Consider the following 21,807-nt stretch of genomic DNA (forward strand, 5'->3'; position numbering starts at 1 on the left):
GTACGTTCCGTCGATGCATCCGATGACGCCGGGGATTCCAGAAACCTTGCAGGAAAAATAAGAGAGCACTAGCTGTTATGAACAGACACTTACGCTGTAAAGAAAAAAACAAAACAGAAAACAGAAACAAAGGGTACACATATTTCACAACAAAAGAAGGTGCGCTGTGTCTTCTAACAGCTTCACCTTTTTTTTAACTGATCTACATAGCTCCTAGTTCTATTACTTGAAGAAGAGCGTCTGTCAGAAGCTCAAGATTTGGTCACATTAAATTTCTTTCGTCCGTTAATTTGAAGACGTTGGTCGGGAAGGGGAATTCTATAAAAAAAATTTGAAAATTCCTATTTATTTATTTATTGGACCACATGGGAAGGGGATGGCTAAACTTTCTCCTCTTTTTCCATGTCCTATGATTGGTGTAAAGCCTTCAAATAGGGCCTTGACCTGCAGAGGCAACATGTGGACTCGTAGACAATACACGAAACTCCTTGCTTGACATACGCAGATGGCTACTGAGATGACCAGAACATCGGGGCTCAAGGGGTGATGCTTAAAAGGGCCCGCTGTACTAGAAATGAAACTTGTTAACACCATGGCTAAAGCCGAGGTGTGGGGATTAGGGTTTGAGAAGGGGGATAGAAGGTATCTGCGAAAAGTTGTGCATGCTTGACAATCTCTCTGGGGTGCAGAAGGCATCTTGGCAGTCGTTCTGCTTCTCGATCTTGCTGCCGGTATGGGAATGGCTGGTCAACTACTGGGAGTCACCTCACACTTCCCTCGCAAGGCCACTCTTACTACCATATTGGGCTAACGTGTTTTGGCTAGGGGGGGTATGTTCGGAGGTGTTCAAGTAATGTGTCATGATCGGCATGTGGTATATCCTGAATACCTGTCCTGCCGGTGGAGAAGCGGGGGGCAGTCCCAGATAAGGTGCAAGAGATTAGCTCTGCACTTCGATCCGCAGTGACAGCAGCGAACTGGTGTGTCCGCGGCTGGGGGGTACCATTTCCTGATGATACGCGGTGTGAAGGCTGCGTCTGCAAGTACTTTGTTTAAGAATACTTCTTGGGCGCGCGAGAGTCGTAGTTGAGGATCGACTTGGGGCAGAGGTGTTAGGGCCCGTTCACACTCTTGCAACCGAGTACGACCGAGAGAGACAAGACCGGTTTTTAAGCCTCTTACGACGTCTTAGAACCAGCTCCGCTGCATCGCATCCGATCCTAAGACGTCGCAAGAGGATTAAAAACCGGTCTGGTCTCTCTCGGTCTTAAGGCCCGTTCACACTCTTGCAACCGAGTACGACCGAGAGAGACCAGACCGGGTTTTAAGCCTTTTGCGACTTCTTAGGACCGGATGCGCTGCAGCGCGGAGCTGGTTTTAAGAGATAGCAAGAGGCTTAAAAACCGGTTTGGTCTCTCTCGGTCGTACTCGGTTGCAAGAGTGTGAACGGGCCTTTACTCGGTTGTATATGTGTGACAATGCTTTATTGTTGTAAGAAATTGTTTACGTTCCCTGCGGTGTTTGGCTCTGATAAAAAAGAGGTACCATCGATACGACATTCTCGATGAGTCTGTGATCCAGGCGTAGGCATTAAGTGGCGGGTTGAGGGGAGGGTAAGGGGCGACTGAGTCATTACCCCCTCGAGCTGCCGTGGCTGTGTTATGTGCCACTGCGTTCCCTCCCGTGAATCCGGTGTGTGCTGGTGTCCACTGAATACGTAGGTCAAGGCCCACTTCTTGCAAGTCGTGCACTCATTTCCTTATGGCCTGAGCCGTGGCGTCATCCGTGTTAATCTCAATTTCTTCGAGTGCTTCCTTGGCGTTCGTTAGTATTCTTATGGAGTCGTGTTGTGATAGGGGGCCGGGGATAGAGGAAAGGGCTCCCCATATTGCCAGGAGTTCAGCCTGCCGGGCGTCCCCATAGAGGAGGTGACAACTATGGGCGCCATTTAGTTCCGGTCATGTGGGGCAGTACCAGGCCATGCCCCCCTTGCCGTCATTAAAACTGGTGTCTGTGTAGATTATCGTGTGATCTTGTTCGAACTGTTAGTGCTGATTGGCAATACGAATTTGAAGGGCCCCTTGTTCTCGGAACGGTATTGCCTGTTGTCTCATTTGAATAACCGGACTGTCCCATGGGGGCTCAGACTGGGGGCCCGGTTGTCTATGTGACTCAGTTGGTCCCACGCTAAAGTGCTGCACCGTGTTTTCGAGTCTATCTGTAAGGGCTTGTTGAGCAACAGCGTACGTTGCCCTTATAGGCGGTAGAGCCACTAATTCAATGAGCCGGTCTATCCGTGTATGTTTAAGAAGCACAGTGATGGTGCGGAGAGTCTCACGATGCAGTAGCTCCACATCCTCCATATGTTTCTTCGAAAGGACGTAAATTGGAAATCCATAGAGAAGTTTGCCGACTGCGACTGCCCGGGCCAATGTCTGACAGGCCTTTTGTCGCGCACCCCAGTATTTGTTAGACATTCGTCGTATAGCATGTAGTAGTGGGTTGCATTGTTGTCCGAGTTGTCTGATCCACGTTCGCAGGCTGTTACAGCTCGCTAGTTGCACCCCGAGTATACGAAGTTGTCCATTTCCAGACGTTATGGCTTCACTTCCTATGTGCAATGTGATCTAAAGTGACACTATCAATACACTTCCTATTAATCTTTGAGACATCACACTTTCTCAGTTCGTTGAGATTGCTCGCAATGACTGTCTCTTTGTACCAGACAACCACAATGAACAGGTTGTCGGACAAGATTATAATTGCGTCTTGCCATACACTTCAACGACGCAAGGTAGCAAGTCCGGAGTCGTGCCAGCATCTTGGTAACCTTTCCACGACATTATCTCACTCAATCAGAGGCCAGCTTCCCTCCCCCCCGTTAAAGCCAGTGGTTAATGTCACGGAGAACAAGTCACTATTTTATCAAAGCAAGTGCACCATGCCTGTGGCCAGAGCAGATATTGTATTCTTAACTTGCCCAACTATACCTGACATTGTTTTTTTGGTTATTTGTATAAGCAGTGATAGCACAATGCTGCCCAGTAGATGTCTTTGTCAAATATGATGTGGCATGAAGTAAGGCACTGAATTACCTACTCTAACCTACTAAAACTCGAGATTCCACAACGCTTCCCTCCTCTCCAAGTCTTCAAGCGAGGGGTAGCAAAAGGCTAGAAGGAGGGAGAGGGGGAAGGCGAAGCGCAAACTGGTCATCGGTGTTTAAACATTGCTGAAACAAGTTGTGTCTTCATTCGCCGTGCACTGAACCGGTCGTTTCGAAGAGTCCGTCTACGGAATCACATATTTCAGGGAAGAAAAAAACACGGCACTGTCCCGAGAGATGGCCTTTTTTTTCTGCTCTGATCTAAAGAGAAATGTGTATACCTCTTCGAAGTCTGAAGCAAGGCTGTCCAAGTCCGCCGGAAACTTTATGACACTTGGGGCGATGGCCAGCAGATAGTTGACCACCCGCTCCTTCATATTATGGAAGCCGCCCTCGCTGAGATTGAAGCGGCCTGCGACATCTCGGATGCAGCACTTGTTTCCTGCGAACCTGGAGCAAAGAACTTTCTTCTTACTGGTAAAAAAACAACATATTCCGCCACAATATTTCGTATATTTTTTCAGAGTAGTGAGTTGTTAGCCTCTGGGGGGCACATTTAAGGTGTATTCACACGATGCATCTTGTTGGCGAATCTTGTGTCGCGAAACTGGGTTTCGGGAAACAGATTCTCCGTCTGAACGCGACCGAAAAAGTGGTGCGCCTCCGAAAAAAGTGGCGCGTGTTCCTCGCTTCTCGAGCAATTTTTTGCTAAAACCTCACCGAGGCCTGTCAATCACCCAAAGGAGAAACGCGGACACTGCCAATGGCCGCTCGACTTCGCTATGACGTCTGACCTTCGAGGAGAAGCGAGCTTTTGGAGGAGTATGATTTTTGGCCGATTCCGTATCCGAGCCAAAGCCGAAAGAAAGCAAACAAACATGGCGAGCGATAAGCGGCGAAGCCGGTGAAGCAATGCGTACGGGCGGCGTGTCTTGGTCCTACTCGGTTGCAGGTGTGTGAACGGCGCCTACAGTACAAGTTGGTGGCGCGGTGCAGATTCATCAACAGTCGCGACGAGTGCAAGCACCGCATATATACATGCTGACGGGATAACTTTCTTTATGAGCGGTGCAAAAATGTCCGAAATGCTTCGAGATCATCTTCCTGTTCTTTGACGTTCGCGGTCTTTCCCGCGTTTGGCGCGAATAGTAAACCCAGTGAGCCGAATCGTACCAAGTTCATTGAGTGGTACTAATAAAACAGACTGTCTCTTCACACTGTGCGTACTTCATATCATTTTGATTCGAAACGCTTGGTATTCCCGGTGAAGATGACAAGGTTTGGCGAAATTCTCGTGAGTCAATACGTCACAGGTTTCGCGTGTCAAGCTCCACGTGTGAACAGGCCGATTTCGCGAAATGTTGGTTTCGCTGAACTGTGGCGCGTTGAAAAGATGCATCGTGTGAATAAGCCTTTAGTTCCATCTACTTGGCTACTTTGGGTAGGATTCTTTGAACCAACTGCCTTTTTTTTTTCTATGAGAAACGTGGTAGCGGAGCAAAAGCTACAACAGGTACAGCATCACGAGGTCCCAGCTTTCGCACAGAAGCAAACAGAAATCTATGGCCAGGCACGTGGCCAGGGGGGAGGCCCATGGGCCCCCCCCCCCCACCCCCCGAAATCTTCCATTTTGCTGGGACCTCCTCTCCCCCTCATAAAGCATTTTGTCATGGGCGGCGCCCCCGCCCCCCCCCCCCCCCCCCCCCCCCCCGAAACAAAATCCTGGCTACGTGCCTGTCTATGGCCGATAAAAAATTTGTGCCCACCCCGCAATATTTTTGTTTACAGGAATATATCGATAACGAAAAAGCAGAGCAGGGAAACAAGTGGGCGCAGATGGAAGGCAGTAACAGTGCCAGTCTACTTTTCATAGGATATATTATCATATTGAAAGTAGACTGCCACAGTTCCTGCATCCTATAAAAAAGTGACTGCCGCTGCTCCTGCTCTCCATTTGCGCCCCCTTGTTTCCCTGCTCTGCTTTTTCACAACAGCCGATAGGACGCCCCTATCCTTTCTCTGCCTCTCCCGGTTAAAAAAACGCTATGTTATCAAATAAAATGGTGTGATAGGCACACTGTTTGCAGTTATTACGCAAAAAGAGAAATGTTGTCAGTACCACAGAAACGACAGGATGTGCTCCTCGGCCGTCTTTTGCGGAATTCCTCCTCTGGAGAACGAGTCCGGGTAGAATGAGGACTCCTCGAAATCTGATATGAGGTCGTAGCACGCTGACCGTGGCAGCCTGAAGTTCCTCCGGAACTGCAGAAAGCGTACGACATGAAGATCGACCCCGCACGCCAAAAGGAAAAGCAAAGAATCAAATGAGACGCCTCCCAGAATTCCGGCAGAGTACGTACCTCCTCGTCCGAGTATCTGTGGACGACGTCCTCGATGTAACCGACGATCTTTGGCCGTTTAGTTGGTGGCGGAAACAACTTCTCCAACATGTAGGCGCACGCGCGGGCTTCACTTTCGTCGTCACTGCCGGAGTCGTAGCTAGAGCAGCCGCCTCGAGGAAAAGAAGTGAGCAGAGCCAAGATCCCCGCCTTCCGAGCCGCCATGTTTGTTTACCGAGACGAGGCAACACCTCGACTAGGAAGACGAAGCGAGGGAAAGAAGGGGCCGAAGGAGGCGGAGAGCGTTAACTCAAGGCCGCGCCGGCCCGCAGTGCGCGAAGCTGCACGGTCTCCTTTCGACGGTGCAGCTGGTGCAGCAACGCGCCGGTGTCGTGCGCCGCACCAAGTCCCAAATGAATGTAGTGCAGCCGCACCGACACGACCATGTGAACGCGACGCGACCGTCGGTGCAGTGCGGTGCGGTGTGGTGCGCCCCAATTGAATGTGACATTAGAATATAACTTCAACGATTTTGTCATTTCAAATGTACGCATTTATATTTCCGTAGCCTTTATTACACCTGTTTTTATTAAATATCTTGCATCATTCCTAAAGCTCATCATACGATAAATGAAAAACAAAATTACATTTTGAGAAAATTGATTTTGAAATTTCTACTTTTAAAGGTATTTTTCATATTCAAATACATTTCCCGCTAAGATAACCTTCTGAGTAAAAATATTGTACGTGTTAAATTTTTATTTGTTTCAAATTTCATTTTATATGTCATTTATGTCATAAACCCTCATTAATTCAGTCATTTATGTCATCATCTAAATCGGGTAAGTTCTCAAAAAGGTGAGGCTCTGTTACTTTTTATAAAAATTAAGAGAAACACAATTTTATGCATATTACCGCGTATGTGGCCGAGTTGCAACGCACCCGACTCGCACCCTGAGGGCCGCGCCACTTTTATTGTTGTGTTGTAATAATAGTTTTTATAATGGCAGAGAAGCGTCTCTTTTAGAATGTTCGAAGGCTAAACATTCTAGTTGGAATGTTCATGAAAATCGCGCGTGCGTTATACAATTAAGCCGCTCCGCGTGGTTCTACGAGGTCAGTTCTTTGCAAGCGCTCCATCCTGCTACGACGCCTTCATCGACGCCCTCCTGCGATGCCTGTTATTATTTTCATTGTGTTTTCGGCACAAGTTCGCCCCATTAAACGTTTAGTTTTTTCAATTATTGCCCACCACATCATTTGTCTTTCGTGAGAGTATTTGGCACTTTTAATATAATTTAGAAAAAATCATCCAAAACTTTTTTGTTTGTTTTGTGGAATGTATCTGAGCTTGCTGAAGGTCCCAAATACGCCACCTCTAGTAATCTCGCACACTCCCAAACTTTTCTTTGATTCTTTGAAAGTTAGAATGTCGATTACTAAATATATGTAGCAAAAACTGTTTCCAGTTATGCCCTAGTGAAGAATTGGCCCAGCATATATTCTGTTTTCACAAGCATTGTAGATCTGACATCTTTTTTTAAGCGCCGTTTTAAAGATAATCACGCATATATACGACATAAATATAGAACGTCCAGTAACAACTATTTCGGAAAAATTTACCGTTCTTCAGATTAAATTTTATAGAGTGCAAGGAGTTGAAACATTCGTTAGGATCAAGAAATTAACGTCGGAAAACTTTACTTTGACCATTTTGTTCGGATTCGAGCTTGAAAAAAAAAAAAAAAAACGTTTTACAGTGCAATTTTTGGGGGGACGGTGTTGACCGAGAACTTTTTCTGACGGCTATTTTGACTGTAAAAAATTTATTTTGATTCCCCGTTTTCTTAACTATGTATTCGCTATGTTCTCCTTAAAGGGACAACATATACACCTCTTTAAAAAAAATTAGCTTTCTGCAGCTTGTCCAGGGTTTGTGTAATCTTTCTATGTGAAATGGCCATTATTTAATCTCAATTTATTTTTAAGACCTCGCGCTCACATTAATATGGTTAGTACAGATATTTACTAATGAATGGACAATTTGGCTGATGCTCTTTAAGACCGGGACACGTGTACCATCGAGTTCGAATAAAATGGGAGCAGCAGAGTGCCTGCCCTCCGATACACGCTTCGCAACCTAGAGTAAGGTAGGAAGCATAAAACTGAGGAATGGAAGCGGGACTGCGAAGGTGCGCATTTACTCCGATGGGCAGACACCAACCCACCGTTAACAAGGTAGCCACCCATTCGCCCACATCGCGTTTGGGTCCTGGACGCGTGCAGGAACCAAATTCGCCAAAGGCAATACGTCTCCGCATGATCACTGCAGACAGCAGCGCTACATGAGGGGCGTGACGTCCGAGAATTTAGTTAATTTTTACATAGGCCCTTTCTCCAAGCCACAGTTCTATCAGTTCATAGTTGCCTCTAGGTTCCGCAGCACGTATCGAAGGCCATGTGCTCCGCTGTTCGCACTTCGCTCGCGGCCGATGGATGTTTCGTGCAAATTAACTTAACAACACGATCGTCCCGCGCCGGGCCGAGTTAGGGCCATCCTCTCAACGCGCTGTTCGAAACGTTAGAGGCGTTGTCGTCAGTCTGTTTTCTCTTTGAGGTAGGCTAGAGCACGGAAAGTTCTGGAGATGTGGATAGCCCAAGTAGAAAACCGAAATAAAAGTAAATTACACCGTCCACTCCTGGTTATCCATTGCCGAAATCGACTGGCGACCGGTGCGTACAGACCTCAACGTGGTCCAGCGGTGTCCCAACCGTCCGAATCCAGAGGTCCGTCGGTTCGTCCGGATTCGTGCTGCAGAAGATCGGACTGGTTTCGGTGGCTCCGTACATAATCTGAAAGGTCGCATCATTGGCAGGCATAGTTTAGGAACTCTATGAAACGGGGGAAAACATTTCATGGCGAAGAAACGGCTTCGGGATAGTTAACGTACGTAGAGCGCTTGGGTGTTCAGCCTCGTTCTCGCCTTCTCCACAACCTCGGGATTACACAAGGCTCCGGACACGATTGCTGGGAAAAGAAATGGCAAACGCCGAAGGGCAATGGGGAGTCAGGTGAGTAGAGGTAATTGCAGGCAATTACCAGGCGCTGTCGAATAAAAACAAAATTTAGGCAAAAAAATATAAGACAGTAAGGACGCGGAAACTCCAGCGAAGCCGACGTCAGTGCCAGAGGCCCTTGCGGCCCTTGCAATACCGCCTCGGAGACAAAGCATGCGCCTTTCCCTCCAAGCGCCATAGTAGTGGAACCCCGAAGTGAGGTCTAGCTTGCATCGCAATCGTCTTGCAGTGTCTAAAAATGAGCGCGAAGCTAGTTCGTGGAAAAATCGAGAGGGACGCGTCTGTCGCTGTGCGGCGTTTCTTGTATAGAGCTTCTGCCTGTTTGCCGCTTGTGGGTCCGCTAACAGGTAACGTCATGCTCAGGCCTTGTGTTACGTGTGGCACCGAAACTGTAGGTTGGCACCTCAGTAGATCACCAGCAGAGTAAGATTCTTATTTTCATTAGTGATTTAAAAAAGACTAGACCGCCACGAAAGACATATGAAGCTACGCGTTCAGAGAGAAGGCAGTTTCGGAGTGTTCAATTTGTATGCAGAATCTATTATGTCGTTGTTGTGACCGAAATTTCTGCTTTCAGCGTCCATGAGAATCATTTTTTTCGGAACTTACTTTAAGTAATGAAAGTACTTGCATTATATTACTTTTTGGGGGTGTTACTATGAACCTTTGATTGCCTTAATCGGATAATTATCGTAAATATAATTTCACCATTCTGGAAGTGATAGAAATACTGAAAAAACCCAAGTGTGTTTCCATGTAGCCATCGTATAAAATGCGTTGAGTGCATTTTTGACTTCAAGATGTAATAAAATGTATAACTTCGTACCGTTGTTTTCTGTATATATTTTACTTTTTTCTATGTAGAATTTATATATTGCTAATGCTATATACAAGCGTCACTGGTCTTCGTCAGACGGAATGTATCTGACTTAGGCCTTTGCTGGATCGCCTTTTTGTATGACAAGAAATAAAATACATAAATACAAAACGTTTTCTTTTTTTAACTAGCTTGATTTCTTATCCTCGTTTTCATCGCAGTTCGAGTTTGGAGCTACGTAGTGAGTACATATCAATGTAGTAATGATACCATCTCTCCCCTTTATGAGTTTCCATATTTTTCCACGGTCAAAGAACAAGACAATTGTTACCGAGTTGTAGGGAAGGAGGTAAGACATTTTGTCTGGAAGCTTACATTGTAGTTTGCTGTGTTTTGAGCTGCGATATCAAATCCGAGATTTCTAAAAAAAGCCTTTTAGTGCGATATTCGGTGGTTATTATATATCATGCATATCTTCATCAGCAATTGAAACAAGCAACTACCCCTTTGTTGAAAAAATATAAATCCGGCTTAAGACATTCCTACCCTTTAATGCCTGAAAAACAAGTAAGAACAAATATTGTAAAAGCAAAGGTATGATAAAAAAGTGAGTCTTTGGTAGCATTGAAATGAAGCAGTGGGCATTCCACAAGAATCAGAAATTTGAGTTGTATGCATTATGGCGATTGTAAGCCACCAGTATACAGCACGAAAGGCCCGTTTACAGTCTGACAAGTTTTGTATAAAGTTTGCGTTCTCAATGATATAAGTTCTGTTTGTTCCTGGCATTAGAAGTGGGAACGACTTGAACTCCTAAAGAAATCGGAACATTTTCTGATTTCTTCAGAACTAACCGGAAACCATAAATGTTTAATACAGTATTAGTTCGGTTACTTATTAAAAGAACGATCAATTATTTTTCCTCCCAGATAATCAAGTTACACTTTTGAATACTTTTCAAACAAGAGTTGTGGTGATTATAATCGGCATTCATAACTAAAATAGCGCAAAACTGACGGCACAAAAAGATGAAGAATCTCATAGGAAAATGAATTGATTGTAATGTATGAGTATTTGTTTTGTAACATTGAACGTTTTCAGGAGATGCAAATTTGTAAGTATGATGGATGAGAACTGCAAATGATTTGTAACGTCCATAAATTTGCTATTGTATGCCACGAAACGTTCAGTTCTTTGATATTAGAAGGGTGTAAGATAGGCAGGTGTCGAAACGAGGGCCGATTAGGCGACGTGATTATGTCACCACTTTAGGAAGGTTTGTGATACTGCACATAGATGGCACCAAGTAAAAAAGATACGAAAAGCAAAATATTGCCGCGTGCATCACATGAAGTAACGCGTCCTGGTACTTCTAGAAGATTCAAGTTTACTCTTACCCCGAGTGTAAAGGGTAAGGGGGCCATAATGATCTTGCGTAGTCAGTCTCACCCTTGTTCACCCCCGAACATTCTAGGTCGAACGTTCGAGATCCCGAGTGCAGTAGATAAGGAGCCCAGCGGGGCCTTGCCAACTCTCTCTGGCTCTCGCTCTAGCGAGCTGTCGCGCCGACGCCGTGACGTTCGCTGCTTGTGCTTCGACGCTCAATCTTTCTCGTTTTTCCTGGCACAAGTTCATCGATGAAACCTGTTTTTTCAGGTTACGCTTGAGGAATCTTTTCAATCCCCAACATTTTGTGGAGGTGCGAGGCAACGAATTCTACACCCGCGAAGCTCTGAAGACACGCCAGCCAAGTGAGGTGCTCAGCCCCGGAAGACTACCGTTTGCAGAAGACACCTAAGCCCGAGCCGGCCGTCGCTCCCGAGATCAATCCCCGAAATATTTACAGTTGCCGGAGAAGACAAAGAAGGTGATGAGCACCGCTCTGCCGCATATTCCGACCAGCCCACCCGTCGTCGTCCTGCCCGTCGCACGTGGTACTCCGACGCCCTCCCACGGTGACGTCTTCAAGGACATCGACAACTAGACAGCAGTACAAGCAAGTTGCCCGTCAGAATAGGTGGACGCCGGCAAAATGCCTGCAGAATGTCCACTTCTCTTGAGGCAACGGAACGTAATTAGGATGAAAACCACGAGGCGACAATCATTCATCATGTAAGGGTGAGCCCTGCGGAGGTGCCGAGTTTTGCGACCCAACAGCGAAGAGAACGAGCTGAGGAGCTGTTCCATGCAGGAGTTCAAGTTCCCAACGAGAGCATCGTCAGCATCATCGAAGTCGTGCTTCGACTGAGCAATCGAGAGAATCCTGAAGCTACAGAAGCGAAGAAAGTGAGGATTCTTGTGCGGGAGGTAAAAGACAACATCTTTGTAGGTCTTGTGCGCGCTGTTTACCAGCGACCGTCGAACGATTCGGGATGGAGGCCACGAACATCGAACGCTCCCTCCAGGTTCGAGCCTCTCAATACCTGGCGTCGCTGCATCCTCGTCGTCAATGTGTTACCTTGGCGCCAACAGAACAGACGTTCGCGAGCTCTTTCAGGTCCTCGTCCAAAGGGAGCTCCGAAAGCTCCTCCCCGCTGCTGAGCGCCAGTCCTTGCTTCCAGTCGTCACGATCCTACACGACAAGGGACAGCGGGCCTTGCAGCCGGGAGCTCTCGTCAATGTGGCCGCCCCGGAGGTGCCGCCGTTGACATGCTCCGCCATAACCTGACGATCGCCACTGGTTGCCCATCAGTACCCGGCGCCTTCTCGACGCGACACGCCTGTACCCCACTCGACGCCAGGAGGAACAACTCCAGTAGGTCCGACAAGATCAGTCGGCCCCGGGGAAGAGGGTCATCTGAAGGACGGCTCACCGACGCCCGCTATGCTAGTACGGCAGCTAAGCTGACCACACTTATCGCTGACACCGTTATCGGCACCTTGGCCTGCGCGGGTTCCGCCCGAAAGACCTGCGCCCATGATACGGTGGGTGCCCACGAGAAAGTGACGACACGTATCTTCAACGTTCACCGTCTCCTGTAGCCGCTTCGCATCGAGGAGCTCGCTTGCCTCCACAGCAACGTCTTGCATCGTCTCTTCGTCGTTGTAATTTTGTACCTGTTCTAAGTCGGGACTTTCACAGGCTTTCCCATATCCTTAAAGCTTGGACTCTGAAGTACGATTTAAATGTCATTTCTAAGACTGATTTTCGCTTATGTAGCCTGACACCTTTCGAGTTTTTAGCGAGAACAAAGCTGTGAGAAAAGAACGCAGGGATCCTCCAATTGGTTGAGTCGAGAAAGTTGTGTGTTATATTCAGTTTAATTATGGGCTCTGGTATGTGGAGCAGACGGGTCAGTGTGTAAAAGACCGCCTTTGGAGAGAAAAAAAAATAAGTGTGAAAATGTTTCTACCTCATCTAATCTGGCCAATGATATTGCTACACCTAATGCCTGCTTACCATTATCGAAATATATGCTCCAATCTTCTGCAAAGAAAGCGATTCCTTCAAACTGTTTTGAAAAGAAACCTTGAGTAAAGAGGACCACGGAAATTGCGTGAGGCAGCCGTCTGTAGTTTTAAACGAACGCGCAAGAAAGTTGGTTCTGTTGTAAGTTTTGGTTGCTAAGGTCGAGGGGGTGGTAGTGGGGGGAGGGGGGGGGGGGGGTTTAAGCGGGGAATATAACCATGGCGGGGTCTTTATCGTTGGATAGCTCGGCGGCAGGTGTCTGCTAGTGGTGTGGTTTCTGCGTGGATGTCAGTCAGCCTGGCGTCATTTCCGCCTCTTTACGACGTCATGTCTTTTTGTCTTTCCTCGTTCCTGCCTGCGTGGATGGCTATAATATGTTGTTCCCTCCCGAATTAATTCAGCTATTTTTCAGAGTTCGCGTCGTCTTGACTGTTAATTTATTTCTCCTTGTCACAGGATTAGATATCTAATGTTTTCTAACCAGCTCGCATGCATACTTTCGCCCTTTGCATAAAAGCCGTTTTGTTTCGCTCACGGTAGCGTGGTTGATGTCCTCGCTGAAATAGTACACGCGCGCCGAATCAAATACAATATTGAAGATTGCCAATCCTTTTTCCTCTTTTTGCTGTGCGCGGCACAAGCCGTGCCCTCTGTGAAAAGTATTTTACCTTCACTAATTCTACCGCATTATGAGCTGCGGTCAACAAAAACCAGATCAATAAATGCCCGAATACACCCTCTTCCCCTTTGTTGTCATCACAGTTCGATGGCGTCAATTGAGCAATCAGACCCGAGGACCATGTTGAGTGTACTTAGGGGTGTTTATTGGGCACGAAGAGCAGCCAGACAGAGACGAATCACTCGTGTACAATCTGTGTTTTCGCTTGTACTCCCTGTGATAACGTCAAATTTCTAAAAAATGGGTTTTGTTTATTCAAGCTGGTATTAGTCCAGCCAAGGAGCTATAAAAAGTGTTTCGCTAATACGGTCTTGGCTGCTTTCAGTTTTAGGCAAGTCGGAATATAGACAATTTGGAAAAGGGGCGCTAATATTTTATCGGATCGAGCATTCATACCTTTTCTGAGCGAAGAAACGTCGTAGTCTCCTTTTTGAAGCTCATTCACCATATCGAGGATGATAGATGGCGCAGCAAAGGCGACAGTACATCTGGAACATCAAGTTTATTTTTGAAGAGAAGCTAACAATTCACGAAGTATCAGGCTTAAAGTCGCACCAAAATAAAATTTTAAAATCTTTTTTTTTTTTAGGCGCAGTTTTTATGAGCATCCTATAAACCCTATTTTGCAATCACGCTTGTTTTTTTTTTTTCGCGCGTAAAAAACGCGGCCAAACACCGCGATACGCCCATTTTGTTTTTAGACGTCTCAGCAAAAAACAAGAAGGGCTTTTTGCGCTCTCTAGTCACGTTTTCTAATGGTGAAAAATGTGATGTATGACTGTAACTTTGGGATTTATATGATGCTCAGGGTGCATCAGAATGAGTTTGTACCATAACAAAACGATCTCTGAAACTACATTTGTGGTCCTCTGAACGTTCCATTCACTGGCGAGTTTTAGTACGCTCTCGTAAAATAAAGTTAGGTTTTCGCACTAGAGTCTTTGTCTGGTTGAGAAAAGCAGGGCACTGTTGCTTGTGTTTCCGCTTCTTGGTTCGTGTCTGGTCCCTCGCCGTTCTTATCGGCTAATTGTGCCATCTCATTGGCCAATGAGCGAAGATGAGGTGCCCGGGACGCACCACACGGTGCGCTTCGCAACTTGTGAAGGACTCTTGTGCACCAGAACTGCCAATGAACGATAAGGTCCTCATCTTGACGAGTATTGACGGCTCGGCCAACAGGTCTAGCTTCATATGGCCACAGAGCACGTCTCCCCGCAGAAGCCGAAGCGAATTTCGAAACAGGGGAGGACGACGTTTGTGGGCAAAAATGCGAGAAAAGTTCAAGAGCATCAAGGTGGAAGGCTGAAAGGCATAAGACGCTGTCAAGCTGATAACCTTACTCAGCAGATATACAAATACGAGTTAGGGGCTTGAGTTGACCAGTTGGTGCATTACCAGGATAGTCCCCCAAGGTCAGGCTGGCCCTATCCTAGCAAACAAATACGGTCGTGAATATTAAAATATATGTGCGGTACTATATATTAATGTTATATTATCGTATATACGATAATTTGATGCGTGTGTTGTTCGTTTTGTTTTTCTCGCCTCAGGGTTATGGTGATGCAGAAAGCTGAGTTAATTGGTAAAGTTAGAAGAAAAAAGTGAAAGCCGTTTACAACTCCCTGTAACGCCGAATTGGAGCGCAGCTCTTGAGGAGGAGGAGGAAGGGTACTGAGGGTAGACCCCTCCTCCTCCTCCTTCTCCTCCTCCTCCCCTCATTTTTGAATATGCTCCGGGGGGGGTCACCTGACCTCGGGGGGAGGGGGTCGCGTGACCTCGGGGGGGGGGGGTCACGTGACCTCGGGGAGGGTGTCACGTGACCTCTGGGGTGTCACGTGACCTCGGGAGGTCACGTGACCTCTGGGGTGTCACGTGACCTTGGAGGGTCACGTGACCTTGGGGTAACCTTGGTGGGTCACGTGACCTTGGGGTGACCTTGGGGGTCACGTGACCTCGCGGTTACGCCGACGGTGACGGCGACGCCGACGCCGCTCAAACCGGAAACGGCCGCCTAAGAGCTGCGCTCTAAAAGAAAATCCGACGGCTCTCGAAAACCAGAACACAACTTCAACTTAGAGCCTTTTGTTTTTATTTTGCCTCTGATAAGCAGAAAATGGGGAGCTGGACGTTCCTCCCTCTAAAAGCAGCCTATATTTAAAGGGGTACGGAAACCAAATGCCAGCGCTCATTTGTTATCTCTAATTTGTTGCATGTTGCAGCATAACCTCAAATATACCAGTCTTTTGTTGAAAGACACAAGCAAATTAATTTTAAAGATAATCAAATCATCATTCAATGTGCACCTGGTGGATGCATGCGGAGCCTATTTGGGAGGTAATCTAGCAACTTTGGGGAACTCGCAACGTAGTCATGACGTAGCAAGTTACATCGGAGCAGCGCCGCTCTTTGGAATTTCAACACTTTCCTTCTTAGCTTCCCTCCTCAACTCACATATCGGGCATTGTACCAACCAGTCCAAGAAGACGGAAAGGAAGGACTCCCCTCTTTCTCGGACCCTCATTCGTGCAAATGGGACACAGCCATTCTCCCTCTAGAAGATTAGCCCGTCGCTCAAAACTCGGACAAAAGTTGCTTTTCCCACCCCGTTCAGCCCTAAGCTGACAGTGTTGTGGAAGCTACGTACTCCTTAGGCCAGCACAGGCTCGTCACCCCACGGGTACTTCGAACCATAGAGTTATTTCAATAAACGCTAGAGGCTCAGCTGGCGCTCGTGTCTACGGGACTTCCGGTTGCAAATTGGAGCAGACAGCATGCAGTGTACATTTCCAGCCTCCCTGTGTATTCCTATAGGAAAACACGCGTGAATTTTGTGTCTTCGCCGGAAAATAACATAAATAATGTTAGGAAAATCAAGACGGTTTAAAATCCCAGCGTTCGGCGTTCAGCGTTCATCACTATCCGTCCTTTTTCTCGCGACTTCTTCCTGTCCTCCTTTTCGTCGTCTTCTCATTCGCAGCACCGCCACAACACTGCCCCCCGACGACACATGAACCTCGTCCTGAGGTAGTGAAAAAAAATATTCAGTCAGGTTGATAGGGAACCAGCCGATCAAAATGAACTACGTGAACTTTCCGGCTTATCACGTGCCGATCCCGGTACACGACGTCGTTTAGTCGCTTGACAACTTCGTAGGGGCTTTCCGAATTGCGCTGAAGTTTCGGGCAGCTACCTTTGGTGCGGCGTGGCTGATGCAACTACACTTTGTCTCCATGCTGGAGTATGCGACCCGAGCAGCTTCGGTTGCAGCGGGTTCTTGCACTTCCACTGCTCAGGTGCAAATGTTTTCGTGCAAAATCCTGCACACAGATCAGTTTCGTTCGCAGGTAGCGGGAGGAGTCAGAGTAAAGAACTCTGCGTGTTGTCTCACGCGATGGAAGCACTGGCGTGCCAAAAGTGATGTTCGCAGGCAGCCTTAATTAGCTCCCGGCCCATTAACAACATCGCTGGCGTGAAGCTTGTCGCAGTATGAACGGCTGACCGGTAGGACATTAGGAAGAATGGAATTACACTCTCCGAAAAAAGAGTGTCTTATTACACCCTTTGTCCCATATAATACACCCCAAAACTTCAATTCGACTTACAGCGCGCTATAATCGAACAGGCGGCCCCAAATTTTACAGGGGGCTTGATAGCCGTGTGGTACAACTTATTAAGATAGCTAATGTACGTATTATTGAAGACAAAAAGATTATCGGAGTTTTCTTGACCCTACTGAAAACGCTCCGTGTTTTCTTTCTTTGGTCTGATACGTACTTTAGCAGTTTAATAAGTTCTACCGCACAGTTATCAAGCCCCTCGTAAAATTTGGGGCCGCCTGTTCGATTTTAGGGCGCTGTACGTCGAAATGAAGTTTTGGGGTGTATTATATGGGACAAAAGGGTGTATGGTGGTAACTTCTTTTTTTTTTTACAGTGTAGAGTGTCCCAGGTTGTCCTGGTGCTCGTCAACGAAGAGCGAAAGGTATTGCTTGAGTGAGCGGTTGAGCCTTTCTAACATGCCATTCGACTGAGGATGCAAGGGCCTGGTTCTCGTCCTCCTAACTCCGAGTGTCTCACACATGCTGTTGAACACTTGCGACTCAAAAGTCGGACCCTGATCAGAATGAATTTCCTGTGGTACCCCGTATCTTGGAACGGTGTCTTCCGTCATGATCCTGGTTACAGTGCCTGCGTCGTACGTTTGTACTGGCAATGCTTCTGGCCATTTGGTAAAGTAGTCAGCAATCACTATGACGTACCGATTTCCTTGTGTCGTTTTCGGTAGTGGACCTACAACATCAATGGCCACTCTTTCAAACGGGACACCGACGTTGTAGGTTACCATCCTCCCTCGGCTTCGTGATGGTGGTCCTTTACGCGACGCACAGTGGTCGCACTTTTTACACCATTCGCGCACATCTCGAGTTGATCCAACCCAATAGAATCTTTCTCGAACTCGTTGTAGGGTCTTGTATATCCCAAGATGTCCGCCAGCAGGACTGTCATGAAGTTCACGCAAGACGCTGTCGACACGGACTTGAGGTAAAATGAGCTGAAGCGTGCTGTTTCTTCCGTCTTTGCTCTCCCAGCAACGATACAGCAATCCATCCTGTAGAATGGGGGAATCCCATTGTGCCCAGTATGCTTTCACGACGCTGTTGTATGGTGCAACCACGTTCCAGCTGGGTACTTCTCCCACCCGCTTCCACTGCAAAATAGGTTGCAAATTGCTGTCGTTTTCTTGAAGCACACGGAGAAACTATGCAGTCCAGATTGTTGGGTCTTGGTCATCTTGCTGCTGTTCTACCATCGCAGGGCACGCAGCCGTTTGGGAGGACGACAACGGTTGGCAGTCCAATGGAAGGCGCTGCTCGCTTTTCAGGCATGGGCGACAGTTGCCAGACAAGCAAGGTCCCTTGCCCGGTCTATGCTCAATCCTGAACTCGTATTGTGCCAGCCGCTCTAACCACCTAGCTACTTAGCCTTCCGGGTTCTTCAAGTTTAAAAGCAAAGTGAGGGATGCATGATCAGTCCTTAAGAGGAACTTTGTGCCTTACAAGTAATGATGGAAATGGGTCACGGCTTTTACAACTGCCAAGAGCTCCCTTCTCGTAACGCAGTAGTTCTGTTCTGCCATGTTTAGAACTTTGTTATAGTACGCATTTACTTTTTCAGAGCCATCATGAATCCGGGACAACACAGCACCCAAACCGACGTTACTCGCGTCGGTATCGATGGCGAACTTGCAGACTGGTCGAGGAAATCCAAGATCTGGAGGGGCGCTAAGGGAATTCTTGAGTGTGAGGAAAGAATCTTGTGCTTGTACACTTCATTCAAACGCCGTATTCTGTAATGATAAAGCGTACAGCGGTTTGGCAATTGAGGCGAAACCTTTTACAAATCGCCGGTAGTAGGTGCACAGTCCAAGGAGGCTTTTAACGTAGCGCTGATTTTGAGGTTGAGGCCAGTTTCTGACGCACTCTGTCTTCTCAGGGTCCGTCTCCATTCCTTGTTCAGAGACGATGTGACCGCGATAATGCACTCTCTTTTGAAATAGAACGCACTTCTTGGCATTTAGGTTCAAGTTTGCCTTTCTCAGACGGTCGAATACGAGTGACAAATTACAAAGTGCTCCCTGGAAAGTTTTGCCGTGCACAAGTATATCGTCCAGATAAACCAAGCAAACGTCCAGCGGCAGGCCCTTTAGGACCTGGTCCATGAGATGCTCAAACGTTGCAGGGGCATTACAAAGGCCAAACGGCATTACTTTGAATTGTCGGAGACTATCTCCAGTTGAGAATGTCGTCTTCTCGCGGTCTCTTGGGTTCATTTCAACTTGCCAGTATCCACTCCTGAGGTCTAATGTGGAAAACCAGGAAGACCCCGCAATCGCGTCGAATGGGTCATCAATCCTAGGGAGTGGATAGGAGTCATTCTTGGTGACATCGTTCAATCGTCGGTAGTCAACGCAGAACCTCGTGCTGCCATCTTTTTTCTTTACCAAAACGACCGGCGACACCCACGGGCTGGATGAAGGCTTAATAACATCTCGTTGTTGCATATCTTGGATCATCTGGCCGACTTCGTTACGTTTTGCCAACGAAATTCGCCAGGGCTGTTGCTTAATCGGAGCTGCATTTCCTGTATCGATGCGGTGTTGAGCAACACCTGTCCGTCCGGTCTCCAAAGAAGAAGCAAACACATCTCTCTCTTCGTTGAGTAAACTCATGAGATGTGCTTGTTGTGCTTGATCAAGGTGGCATTTGGAGAGGCCTGCTAGATCCAGCAAGGAAGCCGGCAATTCCTCTTGTGTCATATGGACAAGATCCTTTCGTGGGGGAGTAAAGCTCACAGCACGGGACCACTTCGCAATGCGACACCCCTTCTTTAGGTGGATAGGTTTATCCGTTAGGTTGGCAATGCGGATAGGAGCCTTTTCGTTGCCGAAGTCTATTAGCGTTCTTGCTATAATGATTCCTGGAATAGTATCGCACCTGGCGTCTCTTTCAGCGACCACAATACCATCCGAGCAGTTATTGCCGTCCGTCACCCAGATAACGTTTTCGCATTGTGGAGAAATCAATTTGGACTTGGAGCATAGAAGGAATCCCCCGCCGTTTTCTAAAATTGCTCGTTGGCTGTACAAGATGACGTGTTCGTCGCTTACGTCCAATGTGTGACTCTTGAGATCCAGTGAACAACAATTCGCCTGTAGAAAATCGAGTCCAAGAATGCATTTCTCAGATATTCCAGCCACAAAGGCAACTTGAAAAATCAAAACGGTTTAAAATCCCAGCGTTCGGCGCTCAACGTTCATCACCATCCGTCCTCTTTCTCGCGCCTTCTTCCTGTCCTCCTTTTCGTCGTCTTCTCATTCGCAGGACCGCCACAACAATAAATTTTGTCATTTCCGTTGTACCGGCTAGAATGTACCTTTATTGGTATTGTGAAAGTGTAATTGCTTTAGTTACAGCATTTTTCTTTACCACTGAACGATGTTAAACTTCGCTCTATTTCAGGCCCAAACCTCTGTTCCGAGGAAGGTATGTGAAAACGAGCGACGATACTAAGCAAACTAACGATCAAAAGGAATGTAGAGTGTGCTCAAGGTTTGCTAGCATTTCGGCGTCGTGTCACTGGATGAAAATGACCCCGTCGTGCATCTTTACGATCGGTTAAAGAAACATTCGAACACAAAAAATAAAGCACGTTAGCTACGAAAGGTGTGTCTTTTGATTATTTCCTATGAGGGGCAGTTTTTATCTGGCACCTGCTCTCTGGCTTCCCCTATTTGCAAAGATTTGGAGCGTGCGGGTGAGGATTTGAAACCAGAACAAGCACCTTCGCATATATTCATGAGCAGAAAAAATAAAGCAGTACTTATTTATTGCAAATCTGACTATATTACGTGGCGTTCAATTTATATTGATCTTCTGCGTCCACAAGAAGTAACTTATCCAGTGTTACTGCGTAGTTCTTACCATCTCTCTTGGTTTTCCACATGTATTTCGTTCGTTTGGCACGTACATCCCCCATGCTGAAAAGCGTCAACGCCGTGTTCGCGCTAACAGTGTCCGACAGTGCACATAAATTCACTTACGGAGCGGTTTTAACGCCGTTTTTCATGCCACGAATTTCAAATAAAAATACTCTAACTGACTGATTATTTCCTCTCTATGACTGAGAAATGTTCCAATGTGCCTAGTACGTACAAATTGTTCGTGATATTTGCTCTTATAGTCGAGCGCAGAGAGAAAATGCACTCGCTTTTTCCGACTGCTTGCTGTCTGCTTCAAAATGCAACAGCACACTAGAACCAGCTGAGCCTCTAGCGTTTATTGTAATAACTCTATGCTTCGAACGGCTCGGTTGTAACGCGCTGACGTCATTGACAACACCACAACGCTGACAACGCCACCAAGGGCAAAGCTCACAACCACGCCAGCCTTGCTACGTGACGAATGCGGGGAATCTTTTCTTCTTGTTTTTGTTTGCGCTGGATATCCCATGACGCATCGCGCTCTAGGTTCGCTTCTCTCCGAGCGCTTGCTCAAGTGCACCGGTTGGAACGAAAAATATAGCCAGTCGTTCAAAATACAAACGTGCGTTTATCACTTACGGTTATTTTCCGTCATACCTGTCTCATTTCAAAAAGAAATTTGAATATTTCAAGTTTTGTTTCCGTACACCTATGAAGCACACTATTGACTGGGAGAAAACTTGCCTTGTTTCGCATCCACCACGTGGCTGTAATGCCAAAAAAAGGTGGGCTACGATTACAGGCAGCTTGTGATTGTACTCCTGAACACTTTCTTTGGCTATACAGGCAAAGGTACGGGAGTGCGTGCGTGAACGCCAAATAAAGTTGTGCACGCGCACA

The 21,807-nt window shown here is 47.0% G+C and overlaps 1 protein-coding gene across 1 annotated transcript in view; it reads right to left on the reverse strand.

The window, feature by feature from the left end:
- The window catches only part of LOC120839933 (medium-chain acyl-CoA ligase ACSF2, mitochondrial-like), a 54,769-nt gene that overhangs the window by 21,192 nt on the left and 11,770 nt on the right, over positions 1 to 21,807 (reverse strand). The window contains exons 6-8 of the mRNA XM_040210332.3: positions 17,825 to 18,036; positions 8,397 to 8,473; positions 8,191 to 8,298 (exon numbers count right to left, since the gene is read on the reverse strand). Of these exons, the coding sequence (XP_040066266.3) occupies positions 8,191 to 8,298; positions 8,397 to 8,473; positions 17,825 to 18,036 (397 nt within the window). The remainder of the gene's footprint in view (positions 1 to 8,190; positions 8,299 to 8,396; positions 8,474 to 17,824; positions 18,037 to 21,807) is intronic.

Source organism: Ixodes scapularis, unplaced genomic scaffold (assembly GCF_016920785.2).
Source record: "Ixodes scapularis isolate PalLabHiFi unplaced genomic scaffold, ASM1692078v2 ptg000712l_1__unscaffolded, whole genome shotgun sequence".
Lineage (NCBI taxonomy): Eukaryota > Metazoa > Arthropoda > Arachnida > Ixodida > Ixodidae > Ixodes > Ixodes scapularis.